General features: G+C 37.3%; 1 protein-coding gene across 2 annotated transcripts in view; it reads right to left on the bottom strand.

Annotated features, from left to right (window-relative positions):
- The window catches only part of STRN (striatin), a 147,036-nt gene that overhangs the window by 63,558 nt on the left and 63,058 nt on the right, over positions 1-20,420 (bottom strand). The window contains exons 3-4 of one of the 2 annotated variants that reach the window (XM_049870653.1): positions 16,492-16,565; positions 3,491-3,569 (exon numbers count right to left, since the gene is read on the bottom strand). In XM_049870653.1, the coding sequence (XP_049726610.1) occupies positions 3,491-3,569; positions 16,492-16,565 (153 nt within the window). The remainder of the gene's footprint in view (positions 1-3,490; positions 3,570-16,491; positions 16,566-20,420) is intronic. The other variant, XM_049870654.1, reaches the window with a different exon arrangement.

The raw sequence follows: 20,420 nt of genomic DNA, 5'->3' as shown, positions 1-20,420 counted from the left end.
GGGATAGGATCAGTAGAGTATGGTCACTCACAAGCTTTTAAGACTCCAGGCACTACTCACCAAAGTAGGATGTAGAACAAAATAGAAAAGTTTTGATTAAAATTTGAGTACAGGTATTTAATTTTATTTTTACAGGTAGTTCCTGACTTATAATGTATTTGAGTTATGAAGAACTGCACTTAGGGCCATCTGTTTTGTTTTGTTTTGTACATCTTACCATTAGTAATGGAGCCAGCTGGCGCAGTGGTTAAGAGTTCAGCAGTTCGAATCCACCAGCCTTGGAAACCGTGTGGGGCAGTTCTACTCTGTCCTATAAAGTCATTATGAGTCGGAATCGACTCAATGAGTTTGTTTTTTGTTGTTTATTTTTTATCATTAGTAATATGTTCTACATACAATGTTGAAGCATGTTAATTTGCTTACATTATCATTCTCAGACTATCACGGGCTGAATTATGTCCCCCCAAAAATATGTGTATCAGTTTGGCTGGGCCATGATTCCTGGTATTGTGTGACTTTCCCATTATGTTGTAAATCTGCCTCTACGATGTTAAAGAGGGAGGACAAGCAGCAGTTGTGTTAGTGAGGCATGACTCAATTTGCAAGACTGGATTGTGTCTTGAGGCAATCTCTTGAGAGATAAAAGACAGAAGTGAGCAGAGGGGGAAGCCCCCCTCTCTACCTCAAACCACCAAGAAAGCAGTGCCAGGAGCAGAGCAAGTCCTTTGGACCTGGGGGTCCCTGTGTAGAGAAGCTCCTAGTCTCAGGGAAGATTGATGAGAAGGCTGACAGAGAGAGAAGGCCTTCCCCTGGAGCTGACACCCTGAATTTGGACTTCTAGCCTACTTTAATGTGAGAAAATCAACTTTGTTAAAGCCACCTACTTGTCGTGTTTCTGTTATAGCAGCACTAGAGATGACTAAGACACAGAAGTCCACTCACAGATGCTCAATGTTACAATTTACTGCTCAGAATACTCCCATATAGTAGGCTATGGCAATAATAATTAAAACTTTTTAAAAATGAGGTATTCGACTTACGGCAGAATCGATTTACAATGGAGTTGTCCGAACAGAACCCCACTGGAATTCAGGGACTACTATAATAAATTTCCAACTTTCCTGAATTTAATCAGTTGCTCTTGCACGCTAATACAAAGGTGTTATGTTTTTCTATTTCTAACAAATAATATTTAATACATCACCTTGGCAAAATAGTCGCATTGCATGTCTCTGCTTTCAAAACTGATAGACATGTTCTACACTCACATTGGTTTTACTAAGTCGTTACTTTCTCACTCGTTGATAAACACGTCACCTTTACTTTGAGTAGTAGATTATAAGTCTTTACGTACTTGAAAATATCTCTTGAGTAGTTTGCTATGATAATCACCTCTCATAAAAAGAAAAACAGACCAGTACACTATGAACCCTTATCAATTATAAAAGGAAAAAAGCACAAATCATATTTAAGACCAAAGTTAGGGCACTAGTGAAAATTCACTTATTAGATATTAGCAAAGTCTCATTTCCTTCTAATTTTTTTTAAGACAAAAAATTGATACGAGAAGATGTTTTAATATTCTCTTCCCATACTCGAAATGGCTGACATCCATCCATTTTGGAGACCATGTTGTCGTTGTTGTTGTCAGGTGCCGCTGAGTCAATTCCAACTCATAATGATCCTATATACAACAGAACGAAACACTGCCCAGTCTTGCACCATCCTCGCAATTGCTGTTATACTTAAGCCCGTTGTTGCAACCACTGTGTCAGTCTATCTCGCTGAGGGTCTTCCTTTTTTTCCCTGACCTCTACCAAGCGTGATGCCCTTCTCCAGGGACTAGACCCTCTTGATAACATGTCCAAAGTATGTGAGATGTAGTCTCGCCATCCTTGCTTCTAAGGAGCATAATGGCTATACTTCTTCCAAGACAGATTTGTTCGTTCTTTTAGCAGTCCATGGTATATTCAACATCCTTCGCCAACATCACAATTCAAAGGTGTCAATCTTCTTCAGTATCCAGCTTATGCATGCATATGATGCGACTGAAAACACCACGGCTTGGGTCAGGCGCACCTTAGTCCTCACGGTGCTATTTTGCTTTTTAACACTTTAAAGAGGTCTCTTGCAGCAGATTTGCCCAGTGCAATGCATTATTTCTTGACTGTTGCTTCTCTGGGCGTTGATTGTGGATCCAAGTAAAATGAAATCCTTGACAATTTCAGTCTTTTCTGTTTATCATGATGTTGCTTATTGGTCCAGCTGTGAGGACTTTTGTTCTCTTTATGTTGAGGTGTAATCCATATTGAAGGCTGTAGTCTCTTATCTTCATCAGTTAGTGCTTCAAGTCCTCATTTTCAGCAAGCAAGGTTGTGTCATCTGCATATCACAGGCTGTCAATGAGTCTTCCACCAATCTTGATGCCACGTTCTTCTTCGTATAGTCCAGCTTCTTGGGTTACGCGCTCAGGGTACAGATTGAGTAACTATGGTGAAATGATACAACCCTGACACACCTTTCCTGATTTTAAACCACACAGAATCCCCTTGTTCTGTTTGAACGACTGCCTCTTGGTCTATGTACAGGTTCCGCAGGAGCACCATTAATTAAGTGTGCTGAAATTCCCATTCTTCGCATTGTTATGCATAACTTGTTATGATCCACACAGTCGAATGCCTTTGCACAGTCGAATGGTAAAGAGCTTTCTGGTATCTGTTTTCAGTCAAGATTCATCTGACATCAGCAATGATATTTTTCTTCATTCCACATCCTCTTCTGAATCCAGCTTTAATTTCCGGCAGACCACAGTGTTAGAATATTCACAAGCAACCCAAAAATTCAAAACAGGTAGTTAATTTCATTTTACTGAGGCACAAATCTGAATCCCAGTTTTAAAAGTGATACGCAAGGGCCAAGCATGAGCTGGTGAGTGAGTCTAGTCTACCACTTGACATCTGAACCTCATCCTAGCTTTGTTTCCTCTTTATAGTTTCAAATACACATTTTATAGAAGAAAGTATATGTTAGTGCAACATCCGCAATTTGGTAATTAAAGGAGCTCTCCAACCTATTTAAAATAGAAAGTTTGAAAATATAACACAAATACATGTAAACACCGACTGGGATTATATTAAAATATATGTATATTCATGTATTAAAGATGCAAGGAGTGACTTTAGGGTACAGAATTCTTTTAACTGCAAATGTAAGTGTATAACAAAATTTAGAAGCTTGAAATTTTACTCTTCTTGATGAAGATAAAACTGTAGAAAGAGAATCTGTTCTTAATTATTCTTACGAATATTTAATAAAAATAAATTCCACCATGGGGAAAAAGTGTTTAATATGAAAAAGGAATAGTAATTCAATTAAACTTTTCACAACAGCAGTATAGTAATATGAGAAACAAAATTATTCTGAATTGGAAACACAAAATAATCTCATGAATATATATTGTCAATTTATAATTTGAACTTGGGATACTTACTGTCTGAGCAGTTGTCGACCTTGTTTCCACATTAACTGGCTGTTTTGTTGTGGCTGTACCTCTGTTTCATTACCTTCATCTGGAAAACATTAAATCATAATAAAACTGACTTGTTTTACATTTTAGAGGGCATCTTGATTTATAAAAAGTATCCAATAAAAATGTATAAGGTTAAGAACATGTAAAACTACAGATGTAAAGTATATGTTAAATAGAAAAAATTTATGTTAGGATACCATAAATTTTGTTTTAAACTCTAATTTCCATAAGAAAACTCTAATATAAAACTCATTATTGTTGCTGGATTCCCCTTAGAGTAGCAGACCTAAAATGAAGACATCTTCTTTGGCTAGCTTGAGAATTTTCCTCCAGGACAAAGACTTAACCAAATGAAGTCATATGATAAGAACCAAATAAAAGTACTACGAGGCACCACATCAGAGCTAGACTAAAATGCCCAGAGGTGTTGGCAGAAAAGCCAGTTGGGTAAAGGGCAGATGAATAATAATAATAAAAAAAAACCTATTTCCCTTCGGAGCTATTAAATAAAAGCCTTAAGTATTCTTTTGTTAAAAATAATGAATTAAAATTAATGAAAGCCTCCTGAGCATTTTAAATTTATCATTAAATTGAATCTTTTCAAGAACTTGGTAAAAATAAAATAAAAAGCGCCTTCTCCATGGTAAATCTGCAGGAAAGAATTTCCAAACTACACTATGTCTCAACTTTAACTATACAAAAAATTTCACACTTGTCATCAGCTATAAGAAACAGCTGATCTTTGTAGGATCTTATTCAAAAGGGACAAGAGATACTGGGATGTTTGATATATAGCACTTACTGCATGCTTACTGTTTTCCAGACATTGTGTTCAAAACATATATATACTATCTCTTTTAATTTTATGACCTCAAAAGATAGGTATTATTACTATTCCCATTTTAAAGCTGAGAAAGTTGAGTCTTAGAGGTTAACTTACAAGTTTCTTAATTAGAAACATGGCTCTAAGTATTGAAATCACATTTGTTTGACTCCAGAGCCCAAGCTTTTTAATACTTTCCTCCACATGCTATCACTACGAAGATAAGAAATTATAGAAATGTCTAAATAAAAATAAGAATTACATCTTACACTCTCATTTTCCTCTTAAAATAACCCCAAAATAACTAGTCCGATCTCTGCAATATACGAGAGAAATATCAGGGTAAATTTGGTGGGTGGGAAGAGGGTGGTTTTTGAGAAAAGAAGTGAGTTAACACAAGAAAGATTACTCTGGGATGACTTCACAGAGGGTATACTTTACAAAGGTCCCTAGGTGGTGCAAACGGTTTGCACTTGACTGCTAACCTAACGGTTGGAGGTTTAAACCCACCCAGCGGTACCGGTACCATGGAAGATAGGCCTGGTGATCTGCTTCTGTTAAGATTGCAGGCAAGAAAACCCTACGTATGGAGTACAAGAGAGAAAATAACAAAAAATACACAATCCAAAAGAAAGCTGAAAAAGAGAACAAAGAAGAGATTGTACAAAGAGAAAACAAATAGCAAAGGGTGGCAGATTTAACCCTAACCATATCGACAATCTCATTAAATGCAAATAGTCTAAATATCTAAACATTAAGGCAGAGATGCTCAATTTTCAGTAACTACTTGGTCTCCAATAAGAAAGAGGAGAAAATGAAATATCAAAGATAAATGAATTTTGGCCTAACCTGGGGTAATGTTCTCCTGAAGCAGAAATGTAAATGTTTGGAAATGGATGAAACTAAAAAAAAAAAGGAGGAGAAAGTAATTTTTTGTGAGAAATGTTTCAGAACATGTCTGGATTATCAGTTTTAGTATAATACAGTAAATGGATAAAAGAACGAAGGCTGGAAAACTCCTGGTTCTTTAAGGTTTGTGCCATTTAGTTACACCTCGTATACTCTCCTAGTTGCTGTTTCTATCACTGTCATCTACAGAGCCCTTGATAACTCTCCAAACCTGGCTCACATACTTCCTCTGCAATCAAACTTCTACATCATCTTGAGTGAAGTCAGTATTCACGTGGGTGATCCGCTACAGCCTCTCCACAATCACCCCGCTACTGGTGTCGTACCCTAGATCTTTTCATAAATGAAGAACTGTCACAGATGCAGAAACTCACTCTGAGCATATCCTCTAGGGCCAATCACTCTCGATTAACTCTTTTTTTGTTTGTTTGTTGAGCTGGTACTTATAGACCAGAGGTTGGCAAACTATAACCTGCAGGTCAAATCCAGCCTGCCACCTGTTTTTATACCTAAAGTTTTATTGGGCCACAGTTATGCTCATGGATAGAGTCTGTGGCTGCTTTCATGCTACAACAGCAGAGTTGAGCAGCAAAGGCCAGAAGGTCTGCAAAGCCCAAAATATTTACTATTTGGCCTTTTACAAAAAGTCTGCTAACTTGCTCTAGGCCACAGGTCCACCTCTTACATTTAACTCATCCCTCAACCTCATATTGTCTTCTTCACTTCCTTCCCTCTCTAATTTTAGTTCATGGTCTATCACTTCAACCATTTTTTTTTTTTTTTTGCAAAGGTCCTCAATTTTCTTGTTCCTTTATCCCTCCATGAATTCAATGCATTCTCTTTGCCTCTACGAAAATTAGTGCCTCTATACAAATTCATGATCATGAAGCCTTAGCTTTTCCCAATCCTTCTATTCCTTAGTTTGTCCTCCTGATCACCATGATTAGTTCAAAACCTTTCTCCTTTTCCTTAAACCTCTCACCCACTTTTAACAGGTAATTCTGTGTCATCCATAAAGCCATTGTATGGACATTCCCTTAAATAACCACCAGCAAACCAAACAACCTAGCTTCTTACATTCCCTCTTTGTAATAATAAAAGACATGTTCTTCCTGCCATTTTTCAGCTATGTTCAGAATTCAATCTCTATCGCTTCTTCAAATATTTTCTATTGTGACAATGTCCACTCTCTCCCTTTTATCGGCTCCTCCTCCAAGAAACACACACTCACGTGCATTCATGTGTGTGCACACACTCGATTTCCTTGACCCCATGTCCTTTCAGCTATTACTGTCTAATTCCTCTCCTTCACAACCTAGCTTCTGGAAAATTGTCTACACTCATTCTCCATTTCCCACTCATGTCTTTCTATCTGCCCTCATCTGTCTACCAAAACTGCATGCAATAAAGGTCTCAGTGACCTATGTGTCACTAAATATCAGAGATACTCTTCAGGCCTTTGGAAAAGCTTCTCTTTTCTTGGCTTCCACTATCCTGGTTTTCCTCCTTTCATTAAGATATTCTTTATCAGTTTCCTTCTTCTATCAATCTTTTAAATGGATCCTCAGGAATCCATTTTAGTTCTTTCTCTCACTATGCATAAGATCCCTGGGTGATCTCTTCTACTTCTGTGGCTTCAAATGCCATCAATGGGAGATGCTAATGCCTCTCAAATCAACATTATCTAACCTATACCTCTGGCTGGAGCTCCAGACCCATATACCCAACTATCTACTAGTCATCTTCACTTGGCTGCCCAACAAGTAAGTCCAAAATGAACCCACCACCTTCCAAACCTACTTCGGTCTAGTTGTTTAAGCTAGATATGTGGGAGCCATCTTTGACTCTTTTTCTTTTCATCCCCTACATCTAACCAAGGACTCGTTTCTGCAGGTTTTACTTCCTAAATATTTCCTGGACACACCAACGTTCCTTTGACTCCACTGTTAGGACCCTACCAAAGTACCCTTCCTCATTTACTGAGGTGATTGTAACAGTTCTAAAGTCAGTCTCTCCATTTCCACTTTTTCCCTCTCTACTCCATCTTCCACACTGTAGTGAATGTGACCTAAGAGCAAATCTGATCACAACAGCCCTAATTGAGAACATTCCAGGGTAGTTTGTGGGGCAGTGAGTCTAAGTCAATGGTGGTGGAACAATATGGGGAAAGACAGTGAGAATGGTGATACAACATAAAGAATGTAACCAATGTCATCGAACTGTACATGTAGAAATTGTTGAATGAGTGTATATTTTCACCAAAAATTAAACATTTTTTTAAAAAGTACATTCAAATGTCTTCTCATTATTCTTAGTTTATGATAAAGCCTGAAATCCTTAACATATTTTACAAGGCCCTCTACCATCTGCACTGCCCTCAAGTCTAACCCTCTAACTTCATCTATAAATACTGCCTCCTTTCTACTACCACCCAGTTATTCAGTTTCTCGAATGTACCACACTCACCTCAGAAGATCTACCACTAATACTTTCTTTCCCCCACTTCTCCTTCAATAAATATTTATTCTATCCACTTGCCCTGGCTAACTTCTACTTGTCCTTCACATGTCAACTGAAATATCACTTCTTCCAAGAAGCCTTCCTTGACCACTTCAAACTAGATTAGGTTCCCCTACTATTGTCTCTAAAACACCTGTTACTTCCCCCATTGTATATTACCCAGTGCTGTCGAGCCGATTCGACATACTTTATCATTCTTGCTTCTTTAATCATCTTCCCTATGAAAACCCATTAGGACACGTTGTCTTATTCGCTGGATTTGGTGCTGGACCTGACAAACAGCATACATGCAATATTTGTCGTATGAATGGGTTGCTGGGTAGTTAGACAGACGGAAAACATTCTTGTTGTTGTTAGGTGCTGTTGAGTTGGTTCTGACTCACAGCAACCCTTTTCAAAACAGAATGAAACAATGCCCAGTACTGGGCCACCCTCACAATCGCTGTTATGCTTGAGCCATTGTTTCAGCCACTGTGTCAATCTAACTTGCTGAGGGTCTTCCTCTTTTTCGCTGTCCCCTCCACTTTACCAAGCACGATGTCCTTCTCCAGTGACTGGTCCCTCCTGACAACATGTCTAAACTATGTGAGGCGAAGTCTCATCATCCTCGTTTCTAAGAAGCATTGGATGTACTTCTTCCAAGACAAATTTGTTCATTCTTTTGGCAATCCATGGTATAGTCAACATTCTTCACCAACATCACAACTCGAAGGCATCAATTCTTCTTCGGTCTTCCAGCTTTCACGTGCATATGAGGCAATGGAGAACACCATGGCTTGGGTCAGGAGCACCACAGTCCTCAAGGTGACATCTTTGCTTTTTAACACTTTAAAGAGATCTTTTGCAGCAGATTTGCCCAATGCAATGCATCTTTTGATTTCTTGACTGCTGCTTCCATGGGTGTTGGTTGTGGATCCAAGTAAAATGAAATCCTTGACAACTTCAACCTTCTCTGCTTATCATGATGTTGCTTATTGGTCCAGTTGTGAGGATTTTTGTTTTCTTTAGGTTGAGGTGTAATCCGTACTGAAGGCTGTAGTCTTTGACTCTCATCAGTAAGTGCTTCAAATTCTCTTCACTTTCACCAAGCCAGGTTGTCATCTGTATAATGTAAGTTGTTGAATGAGTATTCCTCCAGTCCTGACGCCACGTTCTTCTTCACATAGTCCAGCTTCTTGGATTATTTGCTCAGCATACAGACTGAGTAAGTATGGTGAACAGATACAACCCTGACACACACCTTTCCTGACTTTAAACCATGCAGTATCCCTTTGTTCTGTTTGAACGACTTCATCTTGATCTATGTACAAGTTCCTCACGAGCACAATTAAGTATTCTGGAATTCCCATTCTTCACAAGATTATCCATAACTTGTTATGATCCACACAAATGCCTTTGCATAGTCAATAAAACACAAGTAAGCATCTCTCTGGCATTCTCTGCTTTTAGCCAGGATCCATCTGACATCAGCGATGATATCCCTGGTTCCATGTCCTCTTCTCAATCTTCAATAGTACAACCCTCTCAGTGTACTACGGCAACCACTTTTGAACGATCTTAAGCAAAATTTTACTTGCATGTGATATCAATGATATTGTTTGATAATATTCACATTCTGTTGGATCACCTTTTTTTTGAATAGGCATAAAAACGATCCCTTCCAGTTGGTTCACCAGGCAGTGTCTTTCAAATTTCTTGATACAGACGAGTGAGCACTTCCAGAGCTGCATCCATTCATTTATTGAAATATCTCAATTTGTACTCCATCAATTCTTGGAGCCTTATTTTTCATCAATGTCTTCAGTGCAGCTTGGACTTCTTCCTTCAATACCATCAGTTCTTTATATGCTACCTCCTGAAATGGTTGAATGTTGACCAGATCTTTTTGGTACAGTGACACTGTATTCCTTCTATCTTCTCTTGATGCTTCTTACATCATTCAGTATTTTGTCTATAGAATCCTTTAATATTGCAACTTGAGGCCTGAATTTTTTCTTCAGTTCTTTCAGCTTGAGAAATTCTGAGCATTCTGTTCCCTTTTGGTTTTCAAATTCCGGGTCTTGCACATGTCATTATAATACTTTGATCTTTTCAAGCCTCCCTTTGAAATCTGTTCAGCTCTTTTACTTCATCATTTCTTTCATTCGCTTTAGCTACTCTACATTCAAGAGCAAGCTTCAGAGTCTCTTCTATCATCCATTTTGGTCTTTCTTTCCTACCTTTTTAATAACCTCTTGCTTTCTTCATGTATGATGTCCTTGATATCATTCCACAACTCATCTCGTCTTCGGTCATTAGTCTTCAATACTTCAAATCTATTCTTCAGATAGTCTCTAAATTCAGGTGGGATATACTCAAGGTTGTACTCTGGCTAATGAGGTATTATAAACTAAGAAATTAAACCTGTGAGTTAGGAATTAGTCTCAGTTTTTAAAAAAGGAATGGAGCAAGCTCATAAAGATTAAGTAATATCAAAAGGATTTAAAGTGGCAGCACAGAGTCAAATTCCTACCTATTTGACTTCAAAGCCCAGGATCCCTCTACTGAGCGACACTGTTCTAAAAATTATGAAACAAAAAATTTTTTATATAAAATCATTAATTAAAATCATTTCTTTCAATCAGACATTATAATTTTAGGGCTGTCTTTAACAAATGACCTAACCTAAAAAAAAAAATTTTTTTTTTTTAGCTTATTTAAATACATCACAGGTTGCAAGAATGGGCCCCAAAGTAAAAGGTTGGACAACTACAGATCAGAGTTTAAATTAAAAAAAAAAAAAAAAAAAGGCAGCAGTCAACTAGATAGTGTTCTAAATCTCAAAGATTCAACGTTCAGATGTGGAAATGTGTTGTTAACATTACTACATGAAAATTAATTACAAAATTGGCAGCACATTCAGAAATCATTTTAGGAAGGATTCATATACCGTCAAATGTAAAAAAAAGTGTGGTAAAAATTAGAAGAATATGAATTTTGAAGCCATACAGATCTGGGTTCAGCTCCACATTCTATCACTTAATAGCTGCATGACCTTGGTCAAGTATCTCTACTTCTCTAAGTTTAAATTTCATATACATAAAATGATAATACTATCTTTATAAAATGAGTAGGAACCCTGATGGTGCAGTGGTTAAAGCACTCGGCTGCTTTAGCCAAAGGTCGGTGGTTGAAACCTACCAGCCATCCCTCGGAAGAAAGATGTGGCAATCTGTTTCCTTAAAGATTTTAGCCTTGGAAAACATATGGAGCAGCTCTACTCTGTCCTATAAGGTCACTATGAATCTAATCGACTCAACGGGGGCGGGGGGGAGGAGGAGGCATTACTGAATGACTATTTTAAGAATTAAAGTTAATATACATAAAGTCCCTAATACAAAGCAGGTACTGAGGAAATGATATAAAATGACAGCTAGTATTTTCATATACTCAGCACATTTCACTATAATACTTTACTTTGTATTCTCAAGCTGCCCTTTGAAATCTTCTGTTCAGCTCTTTGACATCATCATTTCTTCCTTTCACTTGTTACTCTATGTTCAAAAGCAACTTTCAGAGACTCTTCTGACATCCATTTTGGTCTTTTCTTTGTTTCCTGTCTTTTCAAGGACGTCTTGCTTTCTTTATGTATGATGTCCTTGATGTCATTCCACAACTCGCCTGGGCTTCAGTTCATTAGTCTTCAATATGTCAGATCTATTCTTGAGATGGTCTCTAAATTCAAGTGGGATAGACTCAAGGTCATATTTTGGCTCTTGTGGACTTGTTTTAATTTTCTTCAGCTTCAACGTGAATTTGCATGTGAGCAACTGATGGTCTGTTCTGCAGTTGGCCCCTGGCCTTGTTTTGACTGACTGAGCTTCTTTCTCCATTATCTTTTTCCACAGATGTAGTTGATTTGATTCCTGTGTATTCCATCTGGTGAGGTCCACTTGTATAGGCGACATTTTTGTTGTTGATAAAAGCTATTTGCAATGAAGTCATTGGTCTTACAAAATGCTATCATCCAATCTCAAAGATGTCGTTTCTACCACCAAGGTCATATTTTCCAACTAATGATCCTTGTTTGTTTCCAGCATTCACATTCCAATCACCAGGAATTATCAATTCACCTAGACTGCATGTTTGACTGATTTCAGACTACAGAAGCTGGTAAAAATCTTCAGTTTCTTCATCTTTGCCATTAGTGGTTGGTGCATAAATTTGAATAACAGTCATATTAACTGATCTTCCTTACAGGCTCATAGATACAACCCTATCATCAACAGCACTGTACTTCCGGATAGATCTTGAAATGTTCTTTTGGACAATAAATGTGACACCATTCCTCTTCAATTTGTCATTCCTGCCATAGAAGACCACACAACTGCCCAATTCAAATTTGCCAATACAAGTCCATTTCAGCTCTTTAATGCCTAGGATATTGATCTTTAGGTGTTCCATTTCATTTCTGATGACATCTAATTTTTCTAGATTCATACTTCGTACATTCCACGTTCCTATTATTAATGCATATTTGCAGCTATTTCTTCTCATTTTGAGTCGTGCCACACCAGCAAATGAAGGTTCTGAAAAATTTACTCCACCCATGTCATCAAGGTCAACTCTACTTTACGGAGGCAACTCTTCCCCAGTCGTATTTTGAGTGCCTCCCAATCGGAGGAGCTCATCTTCTGGCACTATATCAGACAACGTTCTGCTGCTATTCATAAGGTTTTCACTGGCCAATTTTTTAAAAAGTAGATCTCCAAGTTCTTCTTCCTAGTCTGCCTTAGTCTGGAAGCTCCACTGAAACCTGTACACCATGGGTGGCCCTGCTGGTATTTGAAATACTAGTGGCATAGCTTCTAGCGTTACAGCAACAAGCAAGCCACCTAAGTATGACAAACTGACAGACGAGTGGTAAAAGTATTACAATAAAACGTGCAAAAACATGGAGTTAGAAAACCAAAAAGGAACAACACACTATGCACCTCCCAAGCTGAAAAGAAGTGAAGAAAAATTAAAGCCTCAAGTTGCCATACTGAAAGATTCTATGGGCAAAATATTGAATGATACAGGAAGTATCAAAAAGAGAGAGGAGGAATACACAGAGTCACTGTACCGAAAAAATCTAGTCAATGTTCAACCATTTCAGGATGTCGAATATGACCAAGAACTGATGGTACTGAAGGAAGAGGTCCAAGCTGCACTGAAGGTACTGGCAAAAAAAAAAAAAAAGGCTCCAGGAATTGCTGGAATACCAACTGAGATGTCTGAACAAATGGATTCAATGCCGTTAAGTGCTCACTCATCTATGCCAAGAAATATGGAAGACAGCTACCTGGCCAACCAACTGGAAGAGATCCATATTTGCGCCCATTCCAAAGAAAGATGATCCAACAGAATGTAGAAATTATTGAACAATATCATTAATATCACATGCAGGTGACATTTTGCTAAAGATAATTCAAAAATGGTTCCACCAGTCCATCAACAGGGAAATGTCACACAGCACCTATAAACCTAGAAGAATAAGTGTCAATGGTTTGGTGCCTTCATAATGTTCTTCTGAATCCTAACAGAAATGCTCATGTTCTATGGGGTATAAGGGCCATTTAAGATGAAAAAAAAAGTAACTATGGACACATCTAAACTTACACATGTATAAAATCATATATGAGGGTTTACAAAGCTATTCTAAAAAATCATCTGATTTCATTTTTTTCCAGTAAAATATTAAAAAAGTTCAGTTTCCTTCTTCAGACAAAGATTGCACTGGACTGTAAGACATAAAATGATGCTGATGGGGAGTGTGCTTCTTAGCCCAAGTAGGCACACATGAGACTATGTGGGCAGCTCCTGTCCAGAGGCGAGATGAGAAGGCAGAGGGGAACAGGAGTGGGTTAAATGGACACAGGAAATATCAGGTGGAGAGGAGTGTGCTGTCACATTGCAGGGAGGGCAACTAGGGTCACATAATAATGTGTGTGTAAGATTTTGTATGAGAAACTGACTTGAATTGCAAACTTTCACTTAAAGCACAATAAAAAAAAAAAGTTGTTTCTTAAAATCACCTATCTTTGAAACCTAGGCCAAAAAATGTTACGAGTTTCCATAAATAAGGCAAACACATCGTGCAAGCTGAAAACCATCTCTTTATGGTAATAGTATTTTACTAAAAATAGTTTTTGACAAAAAAAAAAAAAAAAAAACCACTGCCATCGAGTCGATTCTGACTCGATATGAGTCAATTCCGACTCACAGCGACCCTACAGAACAGAGTAGAGTTTTTTTTGGACAAGTTTTTGACAAGGGTAGAAAAATAGATACTTGACACACCTACTAGGTCGGCTATTACCAGGAAAACGAAAAATAGCAAGTGTTAGCGAGGATGTGGAGTAGTTGGAATCCTCATACATTACTGCTGATAATGTGAGACGGTACAGCCACTGTGGAAAACACTATGGTGGGCCCTCAAAAACTTAAACATAGAATTATCATTTCACCCAGTAATTCCATCCCTAGGTATATACCCAAAGGACTTGAAAGCAGGGACTCAGAGACTTGTACACCAATGTTCACTGCAACATTATTCACAATAGTCAAAAAGTGGAAACAACCCAAGTGTCCATCAGCAGGTGAATGGATAAATGAAATGTGGTATAAGCATACAATGGAATATTATTCAGCAATAAAGAGATATGAAGTTCTGATACATGCTACCACTTGAATGAACCTTGAAAACCTTACGCTAAGTAAAATAAGTCAGACAGAAAAGGACCAATATTGTATGATCCCACTTATATGAAATACCTAGAGTAGGCAAATGCATAGCGACCAAAGTTCATCAGTGCTTACTAGGGAGAGGGGGGAATGGGGAGTTAATGTAGAAGAGGTACTGACAGGCTCTCTGTTAGCCCAGGATGAAAGCATTTCTGAAACCAACTCTTCAGACAAAGATTAGACTGGACTACAACAGGTAAAATCATACTCGTGAAGAGAGTGTTTCTTAGCTCAAGTAGATACATGAGACTAAATGGGCAGCTCCTGTGTGGAGGCAGAAGAGAAGGCAAAACGGGACAGGAGCTGGATGAATGGATATGGGAAATCTGGGGTGGAAAGGAGGAGTGTGCTGTCACATTATGGGGCAAGCAACTAGGGTCACGTAACAATGTGTGTATAAATTTTTGTATAAGAAACTAACTTGAACTATAAACTTTCACTTAAAGCACAACTAAAAAAAAAAAACAAGAGGTACTGAGTTTCTGTTCGGGGTGATCAAAAACATTTCGTAATGGATAGTGATGATGGTTATACAATACGGTAAATGTTATTAACGTCACTGAATCTCATACTTACAAATGGTTAAAATGGTAAATGTTTGTTATATATATTTCACCACAACAAAATCTAGTAAAAAGAAAATAGCAGAGTGAGGGAATGCAGAATGTTGAACCAAAAAAAAAAAAAAACAATCATTGCCCCTGAGTCAGTTCCAACCCGTGGTGACCCAATGCTTTACAGAGTAGAACAGCTCCACAGGGTTACTTCGTTATAATCTTTATGGAGGCAGATCACCAGGCCTTTCTTCCACGGTGCCACTGGGTAGGTTCAAACTGCCAACCTTTACGTTAGTAGTCTAGCACGACCATTTGCACCATCCGGGAACTTATATGTAGAATGTTACCGCTGACAAAGATACGGTTTGGAATTGTCAAAAAAAAAAAAAGACATTTGAACATTTTAAGAAAAGAAAAACACATAATGACCTTCACTAAATATCTAAAATGGACTATTGTGTTATAACAATAACCAATCTTTAAATTATCCATGCAAATAAGGCAGAGGCATGGGGTCAAAAAAGTCAGGTTATTAGGAATATCTTATATCTTGACCTACTAATAAATGAGTTGTATCTGTATTCTTTAGTATCTGATTGTTTGCAAGCACTATTTTGTATTAATTGTTTGGTGGGGTGAAGAGGAATACAAGAGAAGGAAAATGAATTGACATTAAAAAAAGCAATAAATGTTTTTTAGCTATTAAAACATGTTCTGGTAACAAAACAACCAGAATGGCAACAATAAGAAAGTTCATGCATTATGAAGAACACATCCGGTGTCACTGAACAATTTGTGTAGGAACTGCCCAATGGAAAACTAAATTGCTGCATAAACCTTCACCAAAAACACAATCAAATATTATTTAAAAAATAAATATGTACAACAAAAAGAAACATGTTCCGGTTACACAACCTGATATGGGTACGAAAATCCAACAGCTCTGGACTTGAAATGAAGGAATTAAGTTTAAGGGATTAGGAATTTAAGAAGAAATCTCTTCTCTCCATAGTTCCTACTCTTTCAGGACTTCAAAGATGTGATATACTCTTCACTGTGCATCTCAAAGTTCCCATTAATGCCGGGAAGTCCCAGCTAAGACACGGTTATCTTGGTGCATGCTACCCCGTGAATTCTGATCCATCCACTAAGTACAGAGCACAAGCATAAAATAGGGAATCAAAAGAAAGAAAAATAGGGAAAAGGAAGGGAGGTGGTGGAAAATGATACCAAATGACACTAAATGATTAGCACCAAAAGATAAGTAGGTCAGAAAAAATAACTAACATGCAAATAATCTGAAATTAACTTACAGTTGTAAATGTTGCTACGAAATTCTAGATATTAACTTCTTTTTATCACTTAAACTTCCTTTAAAGTTAGCTTACCAGAATCATAGCTTGGAGGCTTCATATCTCCCTGATTCAATTCTGTCCCATATTTCAACTTGTGGTATTTGGCTCTAACAAAGAAATGAGAAAATACAAACCATCTTAAAACATATTTAAATGAACTTTAAGGTATGTAACTGAGGTAGTCATCAGCAGGCCGTTGTCCTGGCTAAATACTCCTAAAACTTTCAAAGGTTCCAAGTCGTCCATGGTGTCGAAGTCATAATAAAAGAATGTGTACCTTATTTTTTTTTTATTTTTGGTTACACCATCAAGTGTCATTACAACAAATTCAGGAATAACACTGAGAACCAAAAGTCTTCTTTCTGTAATAAGAGATGAACCACGTAACATTCTTGTTTTTACAGTATTCAAATTTTCTTGATGATTGCTAGAGTAGAACTCTACTATCAGAAGTAGCAGAAAAAGCTTGGATTGTGACATAAATTGTGGAAGACTGCCCTTTCTCAAAACAAAGTTTTTTTTAAAAGTCATCTATATTATTATGATATTACGTGCCTTGTCAGGTCATTATGAATTGACAAGTAGGCATAATAGTGAATAATCTAAGGAGGCAAAAGGAAAAAACAAACAAAACAAACACAGCCCAACTCACCAACGTGGAATAATATTTTTTTAACTAACCAAAGTATTCTTTGCCTTTTACGCAAGAAGCACTGTGAAAAGGTATACTATCTTCTTTTAAAAGTTAACAAGAATACTATTATTTCTATATAACTTGATTTAACGAGTCAGGTTTATTCATCTGGAACCAGAAAAAAATTCAGATTTTGCAGAAACTGAAAAGGCTAACTAAATATGGCCATACTCCTTCAATGCATTTAAACATTTTGACTTGTTTGCTTCCCTCAAAATATTTAAGGCCACTTACAATAAATACTCAAAGTGGTAAGACCTAGACAGTAATGATGATGATGACAAGAATAACAATTTGAAAAACCAAAGTAATAAAGAAGGAAGAAAACAGGAACATAACCAAGTTTGAAAGATACTTTTTCTTTATAAAAAACTGACTACTTATAATAAAGTCTTTGTAATTTAAGAAAATTATTTTAAAAATAAGAACTATTTGCTCAAATATGTAAAGTACTGGAATCCTTTATGAAATTCTAATAATAGCTAATAATTATTTTGCTATTTTTTCAGTTGCAACTGAAAAATGAAAGAAATTTAAGAAAGCCTATGGAAAATACAGGCAGCTTGATGGCCTATTTTTTAAGGGAAATTATGAGTGTTTTTATATTAGTCTTTCTACCTTTTATGTACATTTCAAATATTTTGTAATAAAAAGAAATTGCACAATGTACGCATTAAAGAGGAAAAAGAATGCTCATGTCCTACTATGGAATGATCTCTAAAGTGACAAAGTACAAAACAGTATTTACAATATTCCTCCATGTGTGCTTTTATAAAAGGGATCTGTATACCTATATACGTACAGTGGAATATTATACAGTTGTAAAGAGAAATGAAGTTCTGATGTATGCCTCATCATGGACGAAGTCTGAAAAGTTCATGCTAAGCAAAATAAGTCAGTTACAAAACGACAAATACTGTACGATCTCACTTACATGAAATAAGCAAATATACAGAACCAAGATTATTAATGGTTACCAAGGGGTGGGAGAGAGTGGGAAAGGGGGAATTTTTGCTTGGGGGGTATTGAGTTTATATTAATGGTGGTGAAATATTTTGGAAAAGGATAGCAATAGTGATAGCACAAATGTAATTAATGTCATTGAACTCTGAATGTGGAAGTTGTTGCATTAGGGAATGTCTGGGTGTATGTATTTTCTCCACAATAAAAAAAAAAAAAGGATGAATATAAATACATATGAATAGAATATTGCTAGAAGGATACATGATACATAAGACACCAGTTAAGGTTTCTTTTGGGACAAGAAATGAATGAACTGGGGCAGAAGGGAGACTCTTTGTGTTTGGTTAATTAAACCTATGTGTATGTTTGTTTTAAAAAAAATTTTTTTTAGTACATATCTTTGGTCTAAATTATCTAGAATATCTTTTTCTCTATTCCCAATGTCTCTCTTACTCAAAGATTTCATCACCAGACTCAACATTTTCTAGTCTACTGCGATGTATTTATGATAATGTTGATTATCAGAGGGCAAGGTTTATAGCCATTAATGTGACTTACAGTCACCAGAAAGTAAACAAGGTTCTTAATGTAATTTTCAATCTTCATATTTCCACAAACATACTTCATCTACCATGACACAACGTAACAATGGCTCCTAAAAGGCAAAATGGCAACTGTAAACAACTGGTTTAAGGACAGATAATACTATACTTTTTAAATAAATGTGGCAATAATATTTTATGAAGTTAATATATTTTTTTTATTTATGTATTTTTTTATACACAGTAAAAGAAGAAAAACATTTTCAAACAAAATGCTGCCTTATAGTGCATTCTAGTGCCCTTAGGAAAAACTGCAACAGGGCTAACAAAAAAAGGCATAGAAAATATTCTATATAATAAATGTAACAAAAATAATGACATGCTATGAAATAACATTTTATAAAAAATTTTACAAGGACAAAATATGCAATGAACTGCTACGTTTACTACAAGCTGTGTTCCCTAAAATCAGGAATCTCCCTACTGAATTTTTAAATTCACAGAAAAATGTTTTTCTTGCAGAACCCTCCTCAAGCATTCCTTTTGGAGCCAATATGCTAAAATTCTTTCTCACTCATATTGTTTCCCATTGTGCTAACAACACTTCACCTCACTGTGCTACCAATCTTTTCTTGCTCTCTCTTCTTTTCCTGTCTCATTTCCTGTCTAAGGTAAATACGGAGATCCCATATCTAAGAACGCTGATACGGAGCTAGGCCTCCCAATTGGCTTAAAAATTGTTTAATATACTAAATAAATCTCATTCTAATTTTGCTTCGACACAAAGATATTATTATACCTAAAGTGCAGGAAGGTGCCCTGGTAGTGCAGTGGTTAAAAGCACTCGGCTGCTAACCAAAAGGTCAGTTCAAATCCATCAGCCGCTTCAACGGAGAAAGAAGTGGCAGTCTGCTTCCATAAAGATTTACAGCCTTGGAAACCATATGGGGCAGTTCTACTCTGTTCTACAGGGTTGCAATGAGTTGGAATTGACTTAACGACAGTGGGTTTGGTTTTTGGTTTTAATGTACTAGGAATATAGCATTCCAATCACATCTTAAAGCATCAATGCTAAAAATAATTCGATTAAATGCAATGAATTGTTGTAAAAATGACGGCACTGGAGTGGCGTCTGACCTCCTCTAACTTCACAAGGGGGGAGACTCACCATCAGCATCAGCCCAAGGCTAATTCCTATGAGGCAGGGGTCAGGCATACCTCCTCTCTCCAACCTTTCTACCAATTGACACCAGCCTTCCCTTCCATGGCACTCTCTACTTCTCTGCTGCGTTTGAAAATTCACTGCAATAGCCACAAAAAACTCACGGACCACAGTCACAGTTACGGGATTCATTAGGGAAGTAACCGTTTACAATTCAGGATCAGGAACAACTCAGGATATGGTTCTTAGATCAGGACAGCCTCTTCTTCGCTGTGCCCACAGGCAGGCCTCTCTCACCCTGAGCCCCTCAGGCAAGTGTTACAAAGCTCTTTAGCTCTGCCAGTAAATGCCCAAGGGGATCCCACTCCTCCGGAAGCCTCCTGCCTGACGGTATTCAGCTCTGCCACTCCGTGGGTACACATGCCCACTGTAACATCCTTACCCTGTGGGCTAGGAAGCCCAGTGCGTCATCTCGCAGGGTCCTGCTGCCACCGTTTCTCTCCCACTGCTTTTCCCCATCTTGCACTATCTCCGGTGTTACAGCTCTCTCTCTCTCTCTGTGTCAGTCTCCTGGGTCTAGGATGTTCTCAGCACAGGGAAT

This window comes from Elephas maximus, chromosome 26 (genome assembly GCF_024166365.1).
Source record: "Elephas maximus indicus isolate mEleMax1 chromosome 26, mEleMax1 primary haplotype, whole genome shotgun sequence".
Taxonomy (NCBI): domain Eukaryota; kingdom Metazoa; phylum Chordata; class Mammalia; order Proboscidea; family Elephantidae; genus Elephas; species Elephas maximus.
Note: the sequence above shows the minus strand (reverse complement) of the source record. Positions and strands in the feature narration are given on the sequence as shown.